The sequence below is a fragment of the Nerophis lumbriciformis genome, linkage group LG17, assembly GCF_033978685.3.
Source record: "Nerophis lumbriciformis linkage group LG17, RoL_Nlum_v2.1, whole genome shotgun sequence".
In the NCBI taxonomy this organism is placed as follows: domain Eukaryota; kingdom Metazoa; phylum Chordata; class Actinopteri; order Syngnathiformes; family Syngnathidae; genus Nerophis; species Nerophis lumbriciformis.
In genome coordinates this window covers 41,895,990-41,919,817 of record NC_084564.2, presented here as the reverse complement: position 1 = coordinate 41,919,817, position 23,828 = coordinate 41,895,990, and the positions used below count along the sequence as shown (strand labels likewise).

Genomic DNA, 23,828 nt, shown 5'->3' with positions numbered 1-23,828 from the left:
TGACCGTAAGTCTTCAACTATACTAAGTCTTTACATGCTTGGAATCTGCATCATAATTCATACTTGCCAACCCTCCCGAATCTTCCGAGAGACTCCCGAAATTCAACACCTCTCCCGAAATCCTCCCGGGACAAATATTCTCCCGAAAATCTCCCGTGCGTACCTGAGTGAGGACCACAGGGTGACAAGAACTAAATCATCCAGACTAGAGATAAATTGTATTATTATGTTTATCTTACCTATAAATAATTATATTTATTAATTTTTTTTTTTAAACTAAATACATTATTACTATATTTTGCTAAAAACATAAAAATTAATTGCATTTTTATTTGTATTTTTTCTGACTCCTTATTACATCCAGCCATAGAATTATACATTAAAATAAACATATGGGAAATAATTAATTTTAAATGATCATAATAATTCATTTAAAATGACCATGTTTAATTATTAAAATAATTGTTTGTTTATCAACAACTTTAGCATTTTATTCATTACCTTTTGAAGCTCTCAGAAGCCAAGTTATGTTAAATTCCTTAAGATTTATTTATGCAAGTTTGAAGTATCAATTATCTAAACACAGTTTTGTTTGCATATTTTCAGGATGTATATATATATATATATATATATATATATATATATATATTGGTGGCTTTCTCTTTTTCTTTCATATACATATATATATATATATAAATATATATATATATATATATATATATATATATATATATATATATATGTATATGAAAAAAAAAAAGCCACCAATATATATATATATATATATATATATATATATATATATATATATATATATATATATATATATATATCCTGAAAATATGCAAACAAAACTGTGTTTAGATAATTTATACTAATTTATATATATATATATATATATATATATATATATATATATATGTATATGTATATGAAAAAAAAAAAGAAAGCCACCAAAATAGGAGCGCAAGACAAGAAGTAAAACACTACACACAGGAAAACAGCAAAAAAGTCCAAATAAGTCAGGGTGTGATGTGACAGGTGGTGACAGTACACCTACTTTGAGACAAGAGCTATAGTGATGCATGCTTGGTTATGCTTTAAAGTCATATCCAACAATTGCGACAACAACTTTTTACTGTCAACGCAAAAAAATGTGCCTTGGCTCCAAAAAGGTTGAAAAACAGTGGCCTAGTGGTTAGAGTATCCGCCCTAAGATCAGTAGGTTGAGTCATACCAAAGACTATAAAAATGGGAGCCATTACCTCCCTGCTTGGCACTCAGCATCAAGGGTTGGAATTGGGGGTTAAATCACCAAAAGTGATTCCCGGGCGCGGCCACCGCTACTGCTCACTGCTCCCCTCACCGCCCAGGGGGAGATCAAGGGTGATGGGTCAAATGCAGAGAATAATTTCACCACACCTAGTGTGTGTGTGTGTGTGACACAATCAGTACAAGAAGGACATTGATGTTACCTGCACCTTATGTCACATGCATGCAGAAACTGTTCACCACATGTTTTAGACTTGTGAAAGCACTCCATCACTATAGCAATTTTCATGACAAATTTGTGCTTTGTTTTAAAAATGTGCTATTTAGTTTTACACTGTATGAGAAACATTTTTAAAAGGAATTTGACCTTTGCAACCTCATCATACTATTGGCATAAATGTAAGTTTCCCAATACCCGACCTGTTTTTTGTGCCTTTAAAAAATCATTAGAAATGTACTTTAAAATGCTTTCTACCTCTAACAACCAAAAAGCTGTGAAAACTATGATGCTGTGCTCCAAATTTGGATTATTTATGACATTTCTGTGAGCCTATGGCAGGGGTCGGCAACCTTTACCAGTCAAAGAGCCATTTTGACCAGTTTCACAAATTAAAGATAACAATGGGAGCCGCAAAAAAAATTTGTAAGTTAAAACGATATAACACTGCATAAAAAGTATTTTTTCTGCTTTGTGCCATGTATAAACCAGGGGTCTGCCCATACCTTATTATGGAATTTGAATGCTGGTGCGGCATGCGGGTTTTATATGAATGGAGATAGGCTCCAGCGCCCCCCGCGACCCCGAAGGGAATAAGCGGTAGAAAATGGATGGATGGATGGGCTCTTGTCAGCGTCATGCGTGCCGTGGTGGTACAGCATATAGCACCCACTACAACCAGCGTGCATGATCAACCACACGTTATATTGGGCTCCCGCTTGCTCACATAGGTGACAGCAAGGCATACTTGATCAACAACCACACAGGTTACACTGACGGTGGCGGTATATAAAAAAAAAACAACTTTAACACTCTTACTAATAATGCGCCACACTGTGAACCCACACCAAACAAGAATGACAAACACATTTCGGGAGAACATCTGCACCGTAACACAACATAAACACAACACGACAAATACCCAGAATCCCATGCAGCCCTAACTCTTCCGGGCTACATTATACACCCCGCTACCAAACCCCCACCTCAACCGACGAACGTAGGGGGGGGGGGGGGGGGGTTTGGTGGTAGCAGGGGTGTATAATGTAGCCCGGAAGAGTCAGGGCTGCATGGGATTCTGGGTATTTGTTCTGTTGTGTTTATGTTGTGTTAAGGTGCAGATGCATACAACAAAAGGCTGGGTTAGCACGCTGTTTGTATAGACTGTAGAGAGCGCTAAATGCTGTACCATCATGGCACGCCCTTATTATTATTGTCAGGGTGAAAATCGGTGAATATTGAGTTTACTACGAGAGGCACGGAAATCTCCCGGGAGGGTCGGCAAGTATGCAGTATGCAGCTGAGCCGCATCAGAGTGATCAAAGAGCCGCATGCGGCTCCGGAGCCGCGGGTTGCCGACCCCTGGTCTAGGAAAATGATCAAACCACACAAATAACATACTGTAATTGGATTTAGATATTTTTTATCTAGTTAGATTGAAAATTAACACCAATTAACACTGATGAACATTATCACATAATTTATTCAGAAAGTATAAATAACGACAAATAAAGTGTGGGGGGGGGGGGGGGGGGGGGTTGGTGGTAGCAGGGGTGTATAATGCAGCCCGGAAGAGTCAGGGCTGCATGGGATTCTGGGTATTTGTTCTGTTGTGTTAAGGTGCAGATGTTCTCCCGGAATGTGTTTGTCATTCTTGTTTGGTTTTGGTTCAAAGTGTGGCGCATTATTAGTAAGAGTGTTAAAGTTGTTTTATATGGTCACCGTCAGTGTAACCTGTGTGGCTGTTGACCAAGTATGCCTTGCTGTCACGTATTTGTGCAAGCGGAAGACACATACTGCATAACAAGGAGTTGGACTGGCACGCTGTTAATGCAGCTTGTAGAGGGTGCCAAATGCTGTACCATCATGACACGCCCTTATTATAACTGTAAGGGTGAAAATCGGAGAATATTAATCCCGGGAGTTTTCCGCGAGAGGCATTGAAATCCGGAAGTCTCCCGGGAAAATCGGGAGGTCGGCAAGTAAGCTGCCGAGCCGCATCAGAGTGACCAAAGAGCCGCATGCGGCTCCGGAGCCGCGGGTTGCCGACCCGCGGGTCGGCAACAATTGCACGGGTTGCCGATATATATATATTTGCATTCTTCTTTAGTTGCTTTATTGAGTTGGGGCTGTTTTCAACTGTTTTTGTACTGTTTCAGTACTTGTTTTGATTATTATTATTTATTTGATTATATGTAAATGTTTAATATTTTAAATAAAGGCATACTTGCCAACCCTCCCGAATTTTCCTGGAGACTCCCGAAATTCAGCGCCTCTCCCGAAAACCTCCCGGGACAAATATTCTCCCGAAAATCTCCCGATTTTCAGCCGAGGCTGGAGGCCACGCCCCCTCCAGCTCCATGCGGACCTGAGTGAGGACAGCCTTTTTTCACGACGGGAGGACAACAGGGTGACAAGAACTAAATCCTCCAGACTAGAGATAAATTGTATTATTATGTTTATCTTACCTAAAAATAAATATATTTATTAATAAAAAACAAACAAAAAACTAAATACATTTTGACTATATTTTGCTTAAAACATCAAAATTAATTGTATTTTTATTTGTATTTTTTCTGACTCCTTATTACATCCAGTCATAGAATTATACATTAAAATAAATATATTTGAAATAATTAATTTAATTTTAAATTATCATAATAATTCATTTAAAATGACCATATTTAATTATTAAAATAATTGCTTGTTTATCAACAACTTTAGCATTTTATTCATTACATTTTGAAACTCTCAGAAGCCAAGTTATGTTATATTCATTAAGATTTATTTATGCAAGTTTGAAGTATCAATTATCTAAACACAGTTTTGTTTGCATATTTTCAGGATATATACATAAGTACATATATATATATATATATATATATATATATATATATATATATATATATATATATATATATATATATATATATATATATATATGAGGAATAACAGCTACCAACCATTCACGAAACCCAACACAACACTCCAATACGTGCACCATGACAGCAACCACCCACCCACCACCACGAAAAGAATACCTACCGGAATTAATAAAAGGCTATCGATGCTGTCATCTAGCAAAGCTGAATTTGACCAAGCAACCCCCCCGTACCAAAAAGCCCTTGATGAAAGCGGATACAATTTCACCCTCACCTATGAACCCACGCCAGGAAACCAACTAAAAAAGAACAGAAAACGAAACGACATCATCTGGTACAACCCCCCATACAGCAAAAACGTCTCAACTAACATTGGACACAAATTCCTCAATCTAATTGACAAACACTTTCCCAAAGACAACATCCTAAGAAAAGTATTCAACAAGAACAACATTAAATTGAGCTACAGCTGTATGAACAATATACGACAAATCATCTCAAACCACAACAAAACAATTGCAAATGAGCCGTCGGCCCCCGGACAGAGCGACTCCAAAACCAACAAAGACTGCAACTGCCGAAAGAAACCTGATTGCCCTCTCAACGGGGGGTGCTTACAAACATCAGTTGTCTACCAATCTAAGGTAACACGCAATTTAACAGACATTAACACATCCGACACATATGTAGGATTAACCGAGGGAGAATTCAAAACCAGATGGAACAACCACAAGGCTTCTTTCAGGAACCAAAACCTGCGGAATACCACAGAACTCAGCAAACACATTTGGGACCTCAAAGACAATAATGTTGAATATTCAATAACATGGCAAATTCTTGCATCCAGCACACCTTACAATAGTGGTAATAAAAGATGCAACCTATGCTTGAAAGAGAAACTGTTTATTATTTACCGTCCAGACCTGTCATCCCTCAACAAGCGCAGCGAAATTGTAACCGCATGCCGCCACAGACGGAAACACCTCCTAGGTAACACATGAGCCAATCACCACGCCCCTACGCCAGCCTGTACCCACCCACTCTGTGCCCTATATAAACCATGGTATGTGAATGCTCCCATTAAAATCTCCTGATGATTGAGGGAACCCCCTCATGAAACAGGCCTGTAGAGATGAAATAGTCTTGTGATTTTTTTCCCACACATACATATATTGCGCTCTACTACGGTATCGAGCTAAATCCACTATGGACTGAACTCTCATATTATTATGTTAGATCCACTATGGACTGGACTCTCACACTATTATGTTAGATCCACTATGGACTGGACTCTCACACTATTATGTTAGATCCACTATGGACTGGACTCTCACACTATTATGTTAGATCCACTATGGACTGGACTCTCACAATATGTTGTATCCACTATGGACTGGACTCTCACTTTTATGTTAGATCCACTATGGACTGGACTCTCACACTATTATGTTCGATCCACTATGGACTGGACTCTCACACTATTATGTTAGATCCACTATGGACTGGACTCTCACACTATTATGTTAGATCCACTATGGACTGGACTCTCACACTATTATGTTAGATCCACTATGGACTGGACTCTCACACTATTATGTTAGATCCACTATGGACTGGACTCTCACACTATTATGTTAGATCCATTATGGACTGCACTCTCACTATTATGTTAGATCCACTATGGACTGGACTCTCACACTATTATGTTAGATCCACTATGGACTGGACTCTCACACTATTATGTTAGATCCACTATGGACTGGACTCTCATTATTATGTTGGATCCACTATGGACTGGACTCTCACTATTATGTTAGATCCACTATGGACTGAACTCTCACTATTATGTTGGATCCACTATGGACTGGACTCTCACACTATTATGTTAGATCCACTATGGACTGGAGTCCAGTCCATAGTGGATCTAACATAACAGTGAGAGAGTCCAGTCACTGGACTCTCTCACTGTTATGTTAGATCCACTATGAACTGGACTCTCACACTATTATGTTAGATCCACTATGGACTGGACTCTCACAATATTATGTTAGATCCACTATGGACTGGACTCTCACTATTATGTTAGATCCACTATGGACTGGACTCTCACACTATTATGTTAGATCCACTATGAACTGGACTCTCACACTATTATGTTAGATCCACTATGGACTGGACTCTCACTATTATGTTAGATCCACTATGGACTGGACTCTCACACTATTATGTTAGATCCACTATGGACTGGACTCTCACACTATTATGTTAGATCCACTATGGACTGGACTCTCACACTATTATGTTAGATCCACTATGGACTGGACTCTCACACTATTATGTTGGATCCACTATGGACTGGACTCTCACACTATTATGTTAGATCCACTATGGACTGGACTCTCACACTATTATGTTAGATCCACTATGGACTGGACTCTCACACTATTATGCTAAATCCACTATGGACTGGACTCTCACACTATTATGTTAGATCCACTATGGACTGGACTCTCACACTATTATGTTAGATCCACTATGGACTGGACTCTCACTATTATGTTAGATCCACTATGGACTGGACTCTCACACTATTATGTTAGATCCACTATGGACTGGACTCTCACTATTATGTTAGATCCACTATGGACTGGACTCTCACACTATTATGTTAGATCCACTATGGACTGGACTCTCACTATTATGTTAGATCCACTATGGACTGGACTCTCACTATTATGTTAGATCCACTATGGACTGGACTCTCACACTTTTATGTTAGATCCACTATGGACTGGACTCTCACACTATTATGTTAGATCCACTATGGACTGGACTCTCACACTATTATGTTAGATCCACTATGGACTGGACTCTCACACTATTATGTTAGATCCACTATGGACTGGACTTTCACTATTATGTTAGATCCACTATGGACTGGACTCTCACTATTATGTTAGATCCACTATGGACTGGACTCTCACACTATTATGTTAGATCCACTATGGACTGGACTCTCACTATTATGTTAGATCCACTATGGACTGGACTCTCACACTATTATGTTAGATCCACTATGGACTGGACTCTCACACTATTATGTTAGATCCACTATGGACTGGACTCTCACACTATTATGTTAGATCCACTATGGACTGGACTCTCACTATTATGTTAGATCCACTATGGACTGGACTCTCACAATATTATGTTAGATCCACTATCGACTGGACTCTCACACTATTATGTTGGATCCACTATGGACTGGACTCTCATATTATTATGTTAGATCCACTATGGACTAGACTCTCACACTATTATGTTAGATCCACTATGGACTGGACTCTCACACTATTATGTTAGATCCACTATGGACTGGACTCTCATTATTATGTTGGATCCACTATGGACTGGACTCTCACACTATTATGTTAGATCCACTATGGACTGGACTCTCACAATATTATGTTAGATCCACTATGGACTGGACTCTCACACTATTATGTTAGATCCATTATGGACGGCACTCTATCTATTATGTTAGATCCACTATGGACTGGACTCTCACACTATTATGTTAGATCCACTATGGACTGGACTCTCACTATTATGTTAGATCCACTATGGACTGGACTCTCACACTATTATGTTAGATCCACTATGGACTGGACTCTCACACTATTATTTTAGATCCACTATGGACTGGACTCTCACACTATTATGTTAGATCCACTATGGACTGGACTCTCACACTATTATGTTAGATCCACTATGGACTGGACTCTCACACTAATATGCTAAATCCACTATGGACTGGACTCTCACACTATTATGTTAGATCCACTATGGACTGGACTCTCGCTATTATGTTAGATCCACTATGGACTGGACTCTCACACTATTATGTTAGATCCACTATGGACTGGACTCTCATATTATTATGTTAGATCCACTATGGACTGGACTCTCACACTATTATGTTGGATCCACTATGGACTGGACTCTCACACTATTATGTTAGATCCACTATGGACTGGACTCTCACACTATTATGTTAGATCCACTATGGACTGGACTCTCACACTATTATGTTAGATCCACTATGGACTGGACTCTCACTATTATGTTAGATCCACTATGGACTGGACTCTCACACTATTATGTTAGATCCACTATGGACTGGACTCTCACACTCTTATGTTAGATCCATTATGGACTGCACTCTCACTATTATGTTAGATCCACTATGGACTGGACTCTCACACTATTATGTTAGATCCACTTTGGACTGGACTCTCACTATTATGTTAAATCCACTATGGACTGGACTCTCACACTATTATGTTAGATCCACTATGGACTGGACTCTCACACTATTATGTTGGATCCACTATGGACTGGACTCTCACAATATTATGTTAGATCCACTATGGACTGGACTCTCACACTATTATGTTAGATCCACTATGGACTGGACTCTCACACTATTATGTTAGATCCACTATGGACTGGACTCTCACACTATTATGTTAGATCCACTATGGACTGGACTCTCAGTCAAAAAAAAGTGTCTGTTTTCTCAGTACCTGTATTATGATTTCTGTATCAAATGAAAAAAAAATGTTATTAAAACAATATATATTTAAAAAAATCGTCATATCTGTATGTTTTAATGACAGATTTAAACTTAGAGTACAAAAGTAAATACAATACTATGCACTAGTAGGCGTTGACGTTTGCAAAGGAAGCGTTTCATGTGTAGAAAGCACCATTAAGATTTGAATCTGACGATATCAACATGAATAAAAACTAATACAATATGACATGAACACATTAAAATGTGCACAGGTTGGAAAGAAATGCTCAAATGGTGACGGTTTGCGGACTACAAGCCGAGTTGGCTTCGTCCCCTTTTTTTGAATTTTGTTCCCCCTCCCACCGCTCTTTGAACCACGTGGTGCCTTACGTCACTTTGTGACGTCACTTTATAACGAATCTGCTTCCACGGCTCACTTTAGGCGCCATTTACAAGTCGGACTTTTTTTTTTACCAGGAGTGACTTTGTGCTGGATTATACTCGCAGGATCTTCCCGATTCGGCGCTATTTTATTTTTTTTTATTCGCGAAGGGATATTTTTGAGCAAAAGAAGGGACTAAAGCTTAAAAGGTACACGAAGAATTCGGCGGCCAGTGGAGTAACGCAATGGACGGGTTGCGTCTATTTGCTGGAATGCCGTTCGCGTTAATTCAAAGCGAATATTTTTTTTTATTCGAGTTTACTTTTATACACTTTGGTTAAAACACGAAGTAAACAATAGTACAACATGCAACTTTTTTTTTTTTTTTTTGCGCCTATTTTTTTCAAAACAACTTTGCCGTTCTCAGTGTTGACTCATGTTAATTTACGTCGTTGCGTTGAATGCATATTTAAAAGTTAACTTTGCGGCATTATTTTATAGCGTAATTAACGCCAAAGCAACATTTTATAACTTTTGCTAAACGCTTTTTTTTTTCCACCCACAACTTCGATTATTGTACAACGCATTTGAACTATTAACATTAAACATAACGTTTCGCGTGAGGGCTCGCTTGTGTGACACATTTGACAAGCGAATGTGTCATTTTAAGATATTTACAACGTCACAAATGGCTTAACTTTTACAAATGCAAACAAAAAAAGGGAATATTAAATGCTAGTATGATATCTAGATAAGGGGTGTCAAATGTACGGCCCGCGGGCCGGATCAGGTCCGCGAACAGTTTTTATCCGGCCCCGCCGGATGAGTTCGCTAAGTATAAAAATAAGCCAAAAGAAACCATTGTTCTAAATGATGCGATAGCAATTAAAATAATTGCATAAAAATAAAATAAACCACATGATGTTAGTGCACCAGTCGAGGAAAATGCGCAAACTACATAAAATAATCTGGAATTTGATTTTGACATTATTTGTTGTATCTTGATAGATTGAAAATTAACACCAACATTGTTGCAATAGCGATTATTTGTATCTTTGTAGATGATGCTATGATATGCAAAAAAAACAAACATGATGTTAGTGCACCAGTCGAGGAAAATGCGCAAACTACGTAAAATAACATTCTGGAATTTGATTTTGACATTATTTGTTGTATCTTGATAGATTGAAAATTAACACCAACATTGTTGCAATAGCGATTATTTGTATCTTTGTAGATGATGCTATGATATGCAAAAAAAAAAAAAAACACATGTTAGTTCACCAGTCGAGGAAAATGCGCAAACTACATAAAATAACAATCTGGGATTTGATTTTGACATTATTTTTTGTATCTTGATAGATTGAAAATTAACACCAACATTGTTGCAATAGCGATTATTTGTATCTTTGTAGATGATGCTATGATATGCAAAAAAAAACAAAAACACATGATGAAAATGATCAAACTACATAAATAACATTCTGTAATTTGATTTGGACATTATTATTTTTTTTTATCTTGATAGATTGAAAATTAACGTTGGGGTTATTTTGTTGCATTAGCTCAGTGGTTCTCAAATGGGGGTACTTGAAGGTATACCAAAGGGGTACGTGAGATTTTTTTTTAATATTCTAAAAAAAATAGCAACAATTCAAAAATCCTTTTATTAATATAAATAAAAACCTATCTTTTTTTTCCCAAATAGTTAAAAAAAAGACCACTACAAATGAGCAATATTTTTGCACTGTTATACAATTTAATAAATCAGAAACTGGTGACATAGTGCTGTATTTTACTTCTTTATCTCTTTTTTTTCAACCAAAAATGCCTTGCTCTGAATTAAAAAAAAATTCACAGGGGTATACATCACTGAAAAAAGGTTGAGAACCACTGCATTAGCTCATGTTAGTGCAGGATAAAAAAAAATCAATAAGGTGCAGATATAGATAAATAGATTACTGTACAGATAAACATATGCAAAAGTGCAATATATTTATCTGTACAGTAATTTATTTATTTATGTCTGCACCTTATTGATTTTTTTATCCTGCACTACCATGAGCTAATGCAACAAAATTACGTTCTTATCTGTACTGTAAAGTTCAAATTTGAATGACAACAAAAAAAAGTGTTAATTAAAAAAACCCAAAATGTTTATTGTCTATTATGAGCGAACTGCGGTGCTGAATCACATCATTTATTCATAAAGTACAAATAAAGATAGAACACTATTAACCGCATCATGTAAGTGTAAAATAAAAAATACCCCAACAAAATTATGACTTGTACATTTTCAGAATGTGCTCGTTTCTATTTTTAAACAAAAGAAAACAACCTGAAGTTGTCTTTATTTTTCAGATTTTACCACTTGGGAGTAGATTGGCCCCCCGATCTAAAAGGAGTTGACACCCCCTGAGGTAGATCACACAAGTAACATTACTAATTGTAATTGTAAGGAAATGGCAACTTTATTGTCATGTCTCAACGTGCGCCGTCAATTCGAATTTGATTCAATCATAACAAGAAACATTTAAAATTGACAGGCTCAAACCCCCCACTCACCATTATTCCTCTTTCGTTTTTTTTTTCTACCACCACACACACACGCACACACACCCACCTTCTCTTCAGATTTTGAAAGCATGCCATCTAAAAGTGCAAAGAGCTCCACCGCCGCCCCCAAGTCAGGAGGAGGAAAAGTGGCTGACTCCGAGGACGAGCTGGATGTGCCCCCCCGAGGAAGCAACGGCCAAAAGGAGGAGGCACCATCGACAACTGGCAAGTAACAAAGGCTTGTTTTCTGCTGTCTTACGTTTCTTTTCAATCCTTTCCCTTTTTTCAACTTAAATCTTGTTAAAATATCTGCTTTTGTCTCTGTTGTTGTAGTAGTACTTCTAGTTGTAATCAATAAACGTGGTATTTTTAAGGCGTCGACTGCACTTTCCAGAACGTCTACAAACAAAGTAGTATTATGTTTGCATAGTGATGACACCGGCTAGTAGTTTTACTTTAATGCCATTTTTTAATGGCTGTATTATTACACTGCTTCTTTTCTTCAATATTGTCATCCTATAAATGCAAGACTTAAACGTATGGAAATGTGTTGCAAGGCAATTTTTTTTTTTTAGCTGAGGTTTGTTGTCTCCAACTTTGTTTTGTGTTTTTTTTTTTCTACCCCTCCCCCACCCACCACTGACTTGACTTAGCCCCCCCCCCCCCCCCCCCCCCCCCCACCTGAAAACACGCACGCTCACACGAGTGAAAGTAAAATAGAATTTTGTTTGCCCGTTGCCACAGGTCCTTCTCCCGGGGAGGCGGTTGATAGCCGCACTTTGGAGGAGATTCTCGGTAGCATCCCTCCACCCCCGCCCCCAGCAATGACCAATGAACCGGGGGCTCCTCGTCTCATGATAACACATTTAGTCAACCGCAACTTTAAGTCGTATGCGGGCCAGCAGATTCTGGGCCCCTTTCACAAGGTATATATATATATATTTTAAATCCAACCCTGCATGGCATGTTTTTTTTTATATTTGAGTGTGTTCTGTTAAGATTTGGCAAAATGAAGGATGCCACATCATTTAATTTTAATTTTGCTGTTTTGTGAACAATTTAAAAAAAATATATTGTAACTTTTACTTTGTTAAATGTGTGCTGACGAAAATAGTTTTGATGATTTTCAGCTTGTTTGCCAAAAAAACCAAAAACAATGTTAACTACACTAGGGCTGCAGCTAACGATTATTTTTCTATCGATTAATCTATAGATTATTTTTTCGATTAATCGGTTAATCTATAGATTATTTTTTCGATTAATCTATAGATTATTTTTCCTTTTACCGATTTTTTTTTAATTTAAAATGAAGAGGAAAAAATAAATGTAGGCCAGTTTTTTCAAAAGGCATGGCTTTTATTTACAAAAAAAAAGTATGGCCACTCAGTCAACATTGACAACAACATGACAAAATATTCTGTAACAATGTAAACATTTAAAACTTTTAACATTTAACAAAATTAAAAGTAGCTTATTTGCTTTTTAATGTGCAAATATAAAAGTAAACATCCAGTGCAAATCTTAATATTCTGGAATAGTATAAGCATTTCAAAAGTAAAAGTATTGCTTATTTTGCTTTAAAATGTGCAAAAATAAAGATAAACATCCAATACAAAAAAGTGCAAAACGGAAATATTCTGTAACAAGTGTAAACATTTCAACAAAAGTAAAAGTATTGCTTATTTGCTAAAATGTGCAAGAATAAAGCTAAACATCCAATACAAAAAAGTGTACAGTGTAAACATTTCAACAAAAGTAAAAGTATTGCTTATTTTGCTTAATAACACAACAATGATAGTATGATTAAAGTGAAAGTTAATTGTTGGTTTGTACATAGTATATGTAACTGTTAATGTTGTAAAAGGTATTTGCACAACTAATTAACGTTAGCGTTTGTGACACGTCTTGTGCCGTGGGGTTCTTTCAGGACCGACAGACTGAACGCCAGACGGCTTTGCCAGGTTTACAATCTTTTAATTTTACACAAAGTCTTTTCTCTTCCAACTGCGCGGATCGCGCACCTGGGCACGATTGCGGCGTCGCTCCCGGCGCGCCCCGCCTCGCCGCTCGCTCGCCGCCGCCGCCTCTCCACAGCGTTAAAGAGGAGCGTGTCTTTGTAAACACTGAACAGGCACGCCAAACGCGCCTCTCAGAGCGAAACCGTGCTTTAGTTTATGAATTTACAACGCAGATACAAATGACACATTCATGTTTTTGTGTAATAATGACAACGTATACGCACGCGGACGATTGACTTGTTGATGGTGATGGCAAGAACGCTGTCGGGGGTTTTCTTTTCAAATGTTCGTTCATAGCCGTTGTGCTGCTATGATAGGCCATTTCCGCTCGACACAGTGCGCATACAACAACATTATTAGGCCGTTTATTGAAATACTCCCACACTTTTGACGACTTTTGGCGTGCTTTTTTCCCCTCGCTCGCATCGTCTGCTTTGCGCTCCGCCATGACAGTAGTGTGACGTAGATATGCGACGCGCCGACGCACAAAAACGGCGTCGACGTATTTACGTAACCGATGACGTCGACTACGTCGACGCACAAAAACGGCGTCGACGTATTTACGTAACCGATGACGTCGACTACGTCGACGCGTCGTTTCAGCCTTAAACTACACCCACGTTATTACACTGCAGTGTTTTTCAACCTTTTTTTGAGCCCAGGCACATTTTTTGCGATTAAAAAAAATCCAGAGGCACACCACCGGCAGAAATCATTAAAAAAAACTAAATTCAAGTTGACAGTAAAAAGTCGTTGTTGCAATTGTTGGATATGACTTTAAAGCATAACCAAGCATGCATCACTCACTATAGCTCTTGTCTCAAAGTAGGTGTACTGTCGCCACCTGTCACATCACGCCGTGACTTATTTGGAGTTTTTTGCTGTTTTCCTGTGTGTAGCATTTTAGTTCTCCTATTTTGGTGTCTTTTTCTTGGTATTTTCCTGTTGCAGTTTCATGTCTTCCTTTTGAGCGATATTTCCCACATGGATTTTGTTTTAGCAATCAAGAATATTTCAGTTGTTTTTATCCTTCTTTGTGGGGACTAGGGCTGCAGCTAACGATTATTTTTCTATCGATTAATCTATAGATTATTTTTTCGATTAATCGGTTAATCTATAGATTATTTTTTTCGATTAATCTATAGATTATTTTTCCTTTTACCGATTATTTTTTTTATTTAAAATGAAGAGGAAAAAAAAAAAAGTAGGTCAGTTTTTTCAAAAGGCATGGCTTTTATTTACAAAAAAAAAAGTATGGCCACTCAGTCAACATTGACAACACATGACAAAATATTCTGTAACAATGTAAACATTTAAAACTTTTAACATTTAACAAAATTAAAAGTAGCTTATTTGCTTTTTAATGTGCAAATATAAAAGTAAACATCCAGTGCAAATCTTAATATTCTGGAATAGTATAAGCATTTCAAAAGTAAAAGTATTGCTTATTTTGCTTTAAAATGTGCAAAAATAAAGATAAACATCCAATACAAAAAAGTGCAAAACGGAAATATTCTGTAACAAGTGTAAACATTTCAACAAAAGTAAAAGTATTGCTTATTTGCTACAATGTGCAAAAATAAAGCTAAACATCCAATACAAAAAAGTGTACAGTGTAAACATTTCAACAAAAGTAAAAGTATTGCTTATTTTGCTTAATAACACAACAATGATAGTATGATTAAAGTGAAAGTTAATTGTTGGTTTGTACATAGTATATGTAACTGTTAATGTTGTAAAAGGTATTTGCACAACTAATTAACGTTAGCGTTTGTGACACGTCTTGTGCCGTGGGGTTCTTTCAGGACCGACAGACTGAACGCCAGACGGCTTTGCCAGGTTTACAATCTTTTAATTTTACACAGTCTTTTCTCTTCCAACTGCGCGGATCGCGCACCTGGGCACGATTGCGGCGTCGCTCCCGGCGCGCCCCGCCTCGCCGCTCGCTCGCCGCCGCCGCCTCTCCACAGCGTTAAAGAGGAGCGCGTCTTTGTAAACACTGAACAGGCACGCCAAACGCGCCTCTCAGAGCGAAACGGTGCTTTAGTTTATGAATTTACAACGCAGATACAAATGACACATTCATGTTTTTGTGTAATAATGACAACGTATACGCACGCGGACGATTGACTTGTTGATGGTGATGGCAAGAACGCTGTCGGGGGTTTTCTTTTCAAATGTTCGTTCATAGCCGTTGTGCTGCTATGATAGGCCATTTCCGCTCGACACAGTGTGCATACAACAACATTATTAGGCCGTTTATTGAAATACTCCCACACTTTTGACGACTTTTGGCGTGCTTTTTTCCCCTCGCTCGCATCGTCTGCTTTGCGCTCCGCCATGACAGTAGTGTGACGTAGATATGCGACGCGCCGACGCACAAAAACGGCGTCGACGTATTTACGTAACCGATGACGTCGACTACGTCGACGCGTCGTTTCAGCCTTAAACTACACCCACGTTATTACACTGCAGTGTTTTTCAACCTTTTTTTGAGCCCAGGCACATTTTTTTGCGATTAAAAAAATCCAGAGGCACACCACCAGCAGAAATCATTAAAAAAACGAAATTCAAGTTGACAGTAAAAAGTCGTTGTTGCAATTGTTGGATATGACTTTAAAGCATACCGTATTTTCCGCACCATAAGGCGCCCTGGGTTATAAGCCGCGCCTTCAATGAACGGCATATTTCAAAACTTTGTCCACCTATAAGCCGCCCCGTGTTGTAAGCCGCATCTAACTGCGCTAAAGGAATGTCAAAAAAACAGTCAAATAGGTCAGTCAAACTTTAATAATATATTAAAACCAGCGTGATGTGGGCGTGCATGGAGTCGTATATCAACATGGACGGAGCTGCGTGAAAAAAGCCACCCGGCCTCTTCGCGTAAACTTAAACTTACCTTAACCACTCGCTCATCTTTTCTTCATCCATCCCTTCGAGTTAGCTTTTATGATGACGCCGGCTGGAAAGGTCTCTTTTGGCAAGGTCTTCCTTTTGAATATCACCATGGGTGGAAGTTTCTGGCCATTAGCATGGCAAGCTAGAACCACAGTGAAGGATGACTTCTCATTCCCTGTGGTGCGAATATTCACCGTACGTGCTCCCGTTGTATCCACAGTGCGGTTCACAGGAATATCAGTTGCTGTGAAATAGTAATCCGTGTGCGGATGGAGAGATTGCGTCTTTTCATGAACCGGATTCCTGTCGCTTTGTAGGAGCCATTTTGTGGTCTTTACAGATGTAAACACACAAAGGAAATGATAATATCCGCGCGCTTTTTCTTCTTCTACGCGGGCGGGTGGTTGCTTACAGTAGAAGAAGAAGCGCTTCCTGTTCTATGGGGGCGGGTGCTTACCTTGGCGGTTGCTTGCGTAGAAGAAGAAGCGCTTCCTGTTCTACCGGGAAAAAAGATGGCGGCTGTTTACCGTAGTTGCGAGACCGAAACTTTATGAAAATGAATCTTAATATTTATCCATATATAAAGCGCACCGGGTTATAATGCGCACTGTCAGCTTTTGAGAAAATGTGTGGTTTTTAGGTGCGCCTTATAGTGCGGAAAATACGGTAACCAAGCATGCATCACTCACTATAGCTCTTGTCTCAAAGTAGGTGTACTGTCACCACCTGTCACATCACGCCATGACTTATTTGGAGTTTTTTGCTGTTTTCCTGTGTGTAGCATTTTAGTTCTCCTATTTTGGTGTCTTTTTCTTGGTATTTTCCTGTTGCAGTTTCATGTCTTCCTTTTGAGCGATATTTCCCGCATCGACTTTGTTTTAGCAATCAAGAATATTTCAGTTGTTTTTATCCTTCTTTGTGGGGACATTGTCGATTGTCATGTCATGTTCGGATGTCATTGTCTTTGCTCCACAGTAGGGATGTCCCGATCCAGGTTTTTGCACTTCCGATCCGATACCGATATTGTTTTTGCATTTCCGATCCGATACCGATACTGACCGATACCGATACTGGCCTATCCGAGCATGTATTAAAGTTTAAAGTTATTTAGCCTACTTAGTTGTCAGAATCATGTTGAAAAGGGTTTTAGTACTCTTGATAACAACTAGCCAGCTGAATTAGGGGAGTTTGAATAATACACAATGGTTGGTAACAAGAAACTGACCTGTTTATTCAAGGATAAACACAAAATAGACAAAATGATACATGACAAACAGAAATGGCATCATTGAACTAGGGCTGGGGGATATGGCCTTTTTTTAATATTGCCATATTGTGATACACAATATATATGTGGATATTTTGCCTTAGCCTTGAATGAACACTTGATGCATATAATCACAGCAGTATGATGATTCTATGTGTTTTGATTGATTGATTGAGACTTTTATTAGTAGGTTGCACAGTGAAGTACATATTCCGTACAATTGACCACTAAATGGTAACACCCCAATAAGTTTTTCAACTTGTTTAAGTCGGGGTCCACTTAAATTGATTCATGATACAGATATATACTATCAGATATATACTATCATCATAATACAGTCATCACACAAGATAATCACATTGAATTATTTACACTGTTTATAATCCAGGGTGTGGAGGGGGGCGCCGGATGTAAGTGTCAAAAAGACAGCCAAAAGAGTTTGGTATGCGAGCACCTTAGAGGGAGCGTTGCTCGCACGGCTGCGCTAGCATCACAGCTAACGTGAGCCATGCTGCTACCTATCTGCTGGGAGAGGACGTATACGTATGTGACGTATGACGTGACAGTATGTGACGTGTGTAAGAAGGTGCGCTTGTCTGTCTGTGAGAGGGAGACACAGGAAAGAGTGAGAAGAGCCTGTCGTGTAATGCCAGCAGCTAAAAGCAACTGCGTGAGATTCCACAGACGTGTGGATGTGTTGAAGGTGTGCTGGAAAAAGCGGAACGGAAATTACGGAGCAGCAGAAAAGTGGAATGGATTATTTAAATCGGTGCGTTGGAAAACACGGACCGGAGTTTTTTTTTAAACTGGATCTGGATCGGCATTTTCCCATGCCTTGCCGATACGCAATTTTTGGCAAATATCGGCATCCGATCCAAATATCGGATCGGGACATCCCTACTCCACAGTAAGTCTTTGCTGTCGTCCAGCATTCTGTTTTTGTTTACTTTGTAGCCAGTTCAGTTTTAGTTTCGTTCTGCATAGCCTTCCCTAAGCTTCAATGCCTTTTCTTAGGGACACTCACCTTTTTGTTTATTTTTGGTTTAAGCATTAGACACCTTTTTACCTGCACACTGCCTCCCGCTGTTTCCAACATCTACAAAGCAATTAGCTACCTGCTGCCACCTACTGATATGGAAGAGTATTACACGGTTACTCTGCCGAGCTGTAGACAGCACCGACACTCAACAACAACACATCATTTGCAGATTATAATTACTGCTTTGCAAAAAATATTTTTACCCCAAATAGGTGAAATTAGATAATCTCCCACGGCACACCAGACTGTATCTCACTGCCGCGGCACAGTGGTTGAAAAACACTGTTGTACTGTACACACGTTGTTTTTGTATGCAAGCATGCACTATGGTTGTTTTCCCTTTAATGGTAATGTATTTATTTAACTCTTTATTTCCCCTCAGCGCTTCTCCTGCATCATTGGTCCAAATGGAAGTGGCAAGTCCAATGTGATAGACTCCATGCTATTTGTGTTTGGGTACAGAGCTCAAAAGATCCGATCCAAAAAGCTGTCAGTCCTCATTCACAGCTCTGACCAGCACAAAGATGTGCAAAGCTGTACCGTGGAGGTGCATTTTCAGAAGATTATTGATAAGGTATTGCTGTCAATAATTACACTCTGGCAAATTACACAATATGCAGCCCCGGTTTTTTAATAATATTAATGTAAACATTTTTATTGAATATTAGAACTAATAATTGTAGTTAATTTAATTGTTTTAATATTACAAAAATGTCACTACATGGACTGAACATACTCAAATATGTCAGAAAAGCTAAATTTAACTTCCACACACTTCATACTGTGCTACAATTAGCTTTTTTTGTTGTATTTAAGTGCACAACTATCAACACAGTGAGTGTGGTATTTAGAAGATAACTATTGCTTTAAAATAATATACAGTCAATAAAAACATTTAATAAATATATGTAATATTAGTCTTTAGCTTGGGATGTTTTTAAATGTTAATTTTGCCTCAGTCTAATTCAGTTCGGTTTAATCACTTTAAAATGGATTAAAATTAAACTGATTAAATGGGGAAATGTTCTCCTTTTATGGCACAATCAGGAATTTAAAACATTGCAGGAGTACACAACACAAGACTTGGCTCTAAAATCAAACTTTATGCAAATAAAAACTTCTTACATTTTTTTTTTTTATTGTTTTAGGTGTAACATTACAGCACATAATGTGATATTGATTTTAATTTAATTCCACTTCAGCCTGGGTGTTGTGGTTGTATTGTGGGTATGGTAAGGAGTTGTTTTTTGGGGACGGCGTGGTGCAGGTTGGGAGAGTGGCCGTGCCAGCAATTTGAGGGTTCCTGGTTCAATCCCCACTTTTTTACCAACCTCATCACGTCCGTTGTGTCTTTGAGCCAGACACTTCACCCTTGCTCCTGATGGGTCGTGGTTTGGGCCTTGCAGGGCAGCTCCCGCCATCAGTGTGTGAATGGGTGAATGTGGAAATAGTGTCAAAGCGCTTTGAGTACCTTGAAGGTAGAATAGAATAGAAAGTACTTTATTGATCCCTGGGGGAATTTTTTTTTACATGTAAATAATATAAATAATCTATTATACAGCATTATTCACATGTGAATAACATAAATACAATCTATTATACAGCAATATTCACATGTGAATAACATAAATACAGTTTACTATACAGCATCATTCGCATGTGAATAATATAAATACTGTATTATACAGCATTATTCACATGTGAATAACATAAATACAGTATTATACAGCATCATTCACATGTGAATAATATAAATACAGTCTATTATACAGCATTATTCACATGTGAATAACATAAATACAGTCTATTATACAGCATCATTCACATGTGAATAATATAAATACAGTCTATTATACAGCATTATTCACATGTGAATAACATAAGTACAGTCTATTATACAGCATTATTCACATGTGAATAACATAAATACAGTATTATACAGCATCATTCACATGTGAATAACATAAATACAATCTATTATACAGCATTATTCACATGTGAATAACATAAATACAGTCTATTATACAGCATTATTCACATGTGAATAACATAAATACAGTCTATTATACAGCATCATTCACATGTGAATAATATAAATACTGTATTATACAGCATTATTCACATGTGAATAACATAAGTACAGTCTATTATACAGCATTATTCACATGTGAATAATATAAATAGTGTATTATACAGCATTATTCACATGTGAATAACATAAGTACAGTCTATTATACAGCATTATTCACATGTGAATAACATAAGTACAGTCTACTATACAGCATTATTCACATGTGAATAATATAAATACAGTCTATTATACAGCATTATTCACATGTGAATAATATAAATACTGTATTATACAGCATTATTCACATGTGAATAACATAAATACAATCTATTATACAGCATTATTCACATGTGAATAATATAAATACAGTCTATTATACAGCAGTATTCATATGTGAATAATATGAATACAGTCTATTATACAGCATTATTCACATGTGAATAATATAAATACAGTCTATTATACAGCAGTATTCACATGTGAATAATATAAATACAGTATTATACAGCATTATTCACATGTGAATAATATAAATACAGTCTATTATACAGCATTATTCACGTGTGAATAACATAAGTAGTCTATTATACAGCATTATTCACATGTGAATAACATAAATACAGTCTATTATACAGCAGTATTCACATGTGACTAATATAAATAGTCTATTATACAGCGTTATTCACATGTGAATAATATAAATACAGTCTATTATACAGCATTATTCACATGTGAATAACATAAATACAGTCTATTATACAGCAGTATTCACATGTGAATAATATGAATACAGTCTATTATACAGCATTATTCACATGTGAATAATATAAATAGAGGCTATTATACAGCATTATTCACATGTGAATAACATACGGTAAGTACAGTCTGTTATACAGCATTATTCACATGTGAATAACATAAATACAGTCTATTATACAGCATTATTCACATGTGAATAATATAAATACAGTCTATTATACAGCAGTATTCACATGTGAATAATATAAATACAGTCTATTATACAGCATTATTCACATGTGAATAACATAAATACAGTCTATTATACAGCATTATTCACATGTGAATAATATAAATACAGTCTATTATACAGCATTATTCACATGTGAATAATATAAATACAGTCTATTATACAGCAGTATTCACATGTGAATAATATAAATACAGTCTATTATACAGCATTATTCACATGTGAATAATATAAATACAGTCTATTATACAGCAGTATTCATATGTGAATAATATGAATACAGTCTATTATACAGCATTATTCACATGTGAATAATATAAATACAGTCTATTATACAGCATTATTCACATGTGAATAATATAAATACATTTACAGTACATGTAGAAAAGCGCTATACAAGTATAACCCATTTACCATTTTTATTGAGGGTGTGAATCTTTTTAATTGAGTGCACTTAAAGTGCATAGTTCACGACCACAACAGTGCACTCTTTGATATGTGGAGCTGTGCTTGGTTCCCTCCTAAAGTGCCTGTGCCCTAAACGGCTGTGTCTTCCACCCCTCCCCTCCCCCCACCCACTCCGAGTCAGGAAGGAGATGACTACGAAGTCATCCCCAACAGCAAGTTCTACGTTTCCAGGACGGCCAACAAAGACAACACTTCAGCCTACTATATTAATGGCAAGAAAGCCACATTCAAAGAGGTCGGGGCTTTGCTTCGAAGTCACGGCATTGACTTGGACCACAACAGATTTCTCATCCTTCAGGTAACTTAAGGATTTATTTCACTTTTTTTAAATTCATGCTGTGATTTTCGGCTTTTTCTTGTCCTTCCATTGACATTCACTTCAAAGTTTTATTGCATGTTTCTAATGTCATGCCTTCTCCGATGAAGGCTATGTGGTGCCCTTATAGTGCTATAGCAGCGCATCATGGTTTGATACTATGTAGACAAAGTGCAAACCGTTTTTTGCTGCTTTAGAATTTTAAGGAAATGCAAGCAATATATAGTTTTTCTGTGATGAGTTTCCTGTTAATTAAAAACGGACCATTTTCTCCCTCTTCCTTCCGAGTGTACCTGTCACGCTTTAGCAGCACGTAAATATTGGTGTGATTGAAGACAGCCAGTATTAGCAGTGCTGCTTCAGTGTGGCTGGATCTAACTCTCCATCTGTATTACTTTTTTATGACTTAACAGTAAACTTTAGGTATAGGTCATCATTTTGCCTTTTTTTGTAATAATTATTATTTTCTTCATTCGAATTTTTGCTGGGACTTTGAAATAATGGCAACACTCTCACAGCTCTAAATGTGTTTTACATGTCTGACTTAAGCATTATTACTGATTAACTGAAGGCTCACACTGCAAAAAGTCAGTGTTCAAAAACAAGAAAAAAACACACAAAAATTATGAGTATTTTATTTGAACTAAGCAAAATTATCTCCCAGCAGAACAAGAAAATTTGGCTTGTCAAGACTTTCCAAAACAAATAAAATTAGCTAACCTCAATGAACCCCAAAATACCTTAAAATAAATATATTCTCACTACCGTATTTTCCGCACCATAAGGCGCCCTGGGTTATAAGCCGCGCCTTCAATGAACGGCATATTTCAAAACTTTGTCCACCTATAAGCCGCCCCGTGTTGTAAGCCGCATCTAAC

At 37.4% G+C, this 23,828-nt stretch overlaps 1 protein-coding gene across 2 annotated transcripts in view; it reads left to right on the top strand.

Annotated features, from left to right (window-relative positions):
- The first annotated feature begins 9,370 nt into the window (after nucleotides 1-9,370).
- smc4 (structural maintenance of chromosomes 4) overlaps nucleotides 9,371-23,828 on the top strand; it is a 110,362-nt gene continuing 95,904 nt past the window's right edge. Inside the window, exons 1-6 of one of the 2 annotated variants that reach the window (XM_061973234.2) lie at nucleotides 9,371-9,538; nucleotides 11,691-11,749; nucleotides 11,964-12,110; nucleotides 12,630-12,811; nucleotides 19,490-19,681; nucleotides 22,756-22,932. In XM_061973234.2, the coding sequence (XP_061829218.1) occupies nucleotides 11,975-12,110; nucleotides 12,630-12,811; nucleotides 19,490-19,681; nucleotides 22,756-22,932 (687 nt within the window). In that variant the 5' untranslated portion in view covers nucleotides 9,371-9,538; nucleotides 11,691-11,749; nucleotides 11,964-11,974. The remainder of the gene's footprint in view (nucleotides 9,539-11,690; nucleotides 11,750-11,963; nucleotides 12,111-12,629; nucleotides 12,812-19,489; nucleotides 19,682-22,755; nucleotides 22,933-23,828) is intronic. The other variant, XM_061973235.2, reaches the window with a different exon arrangement.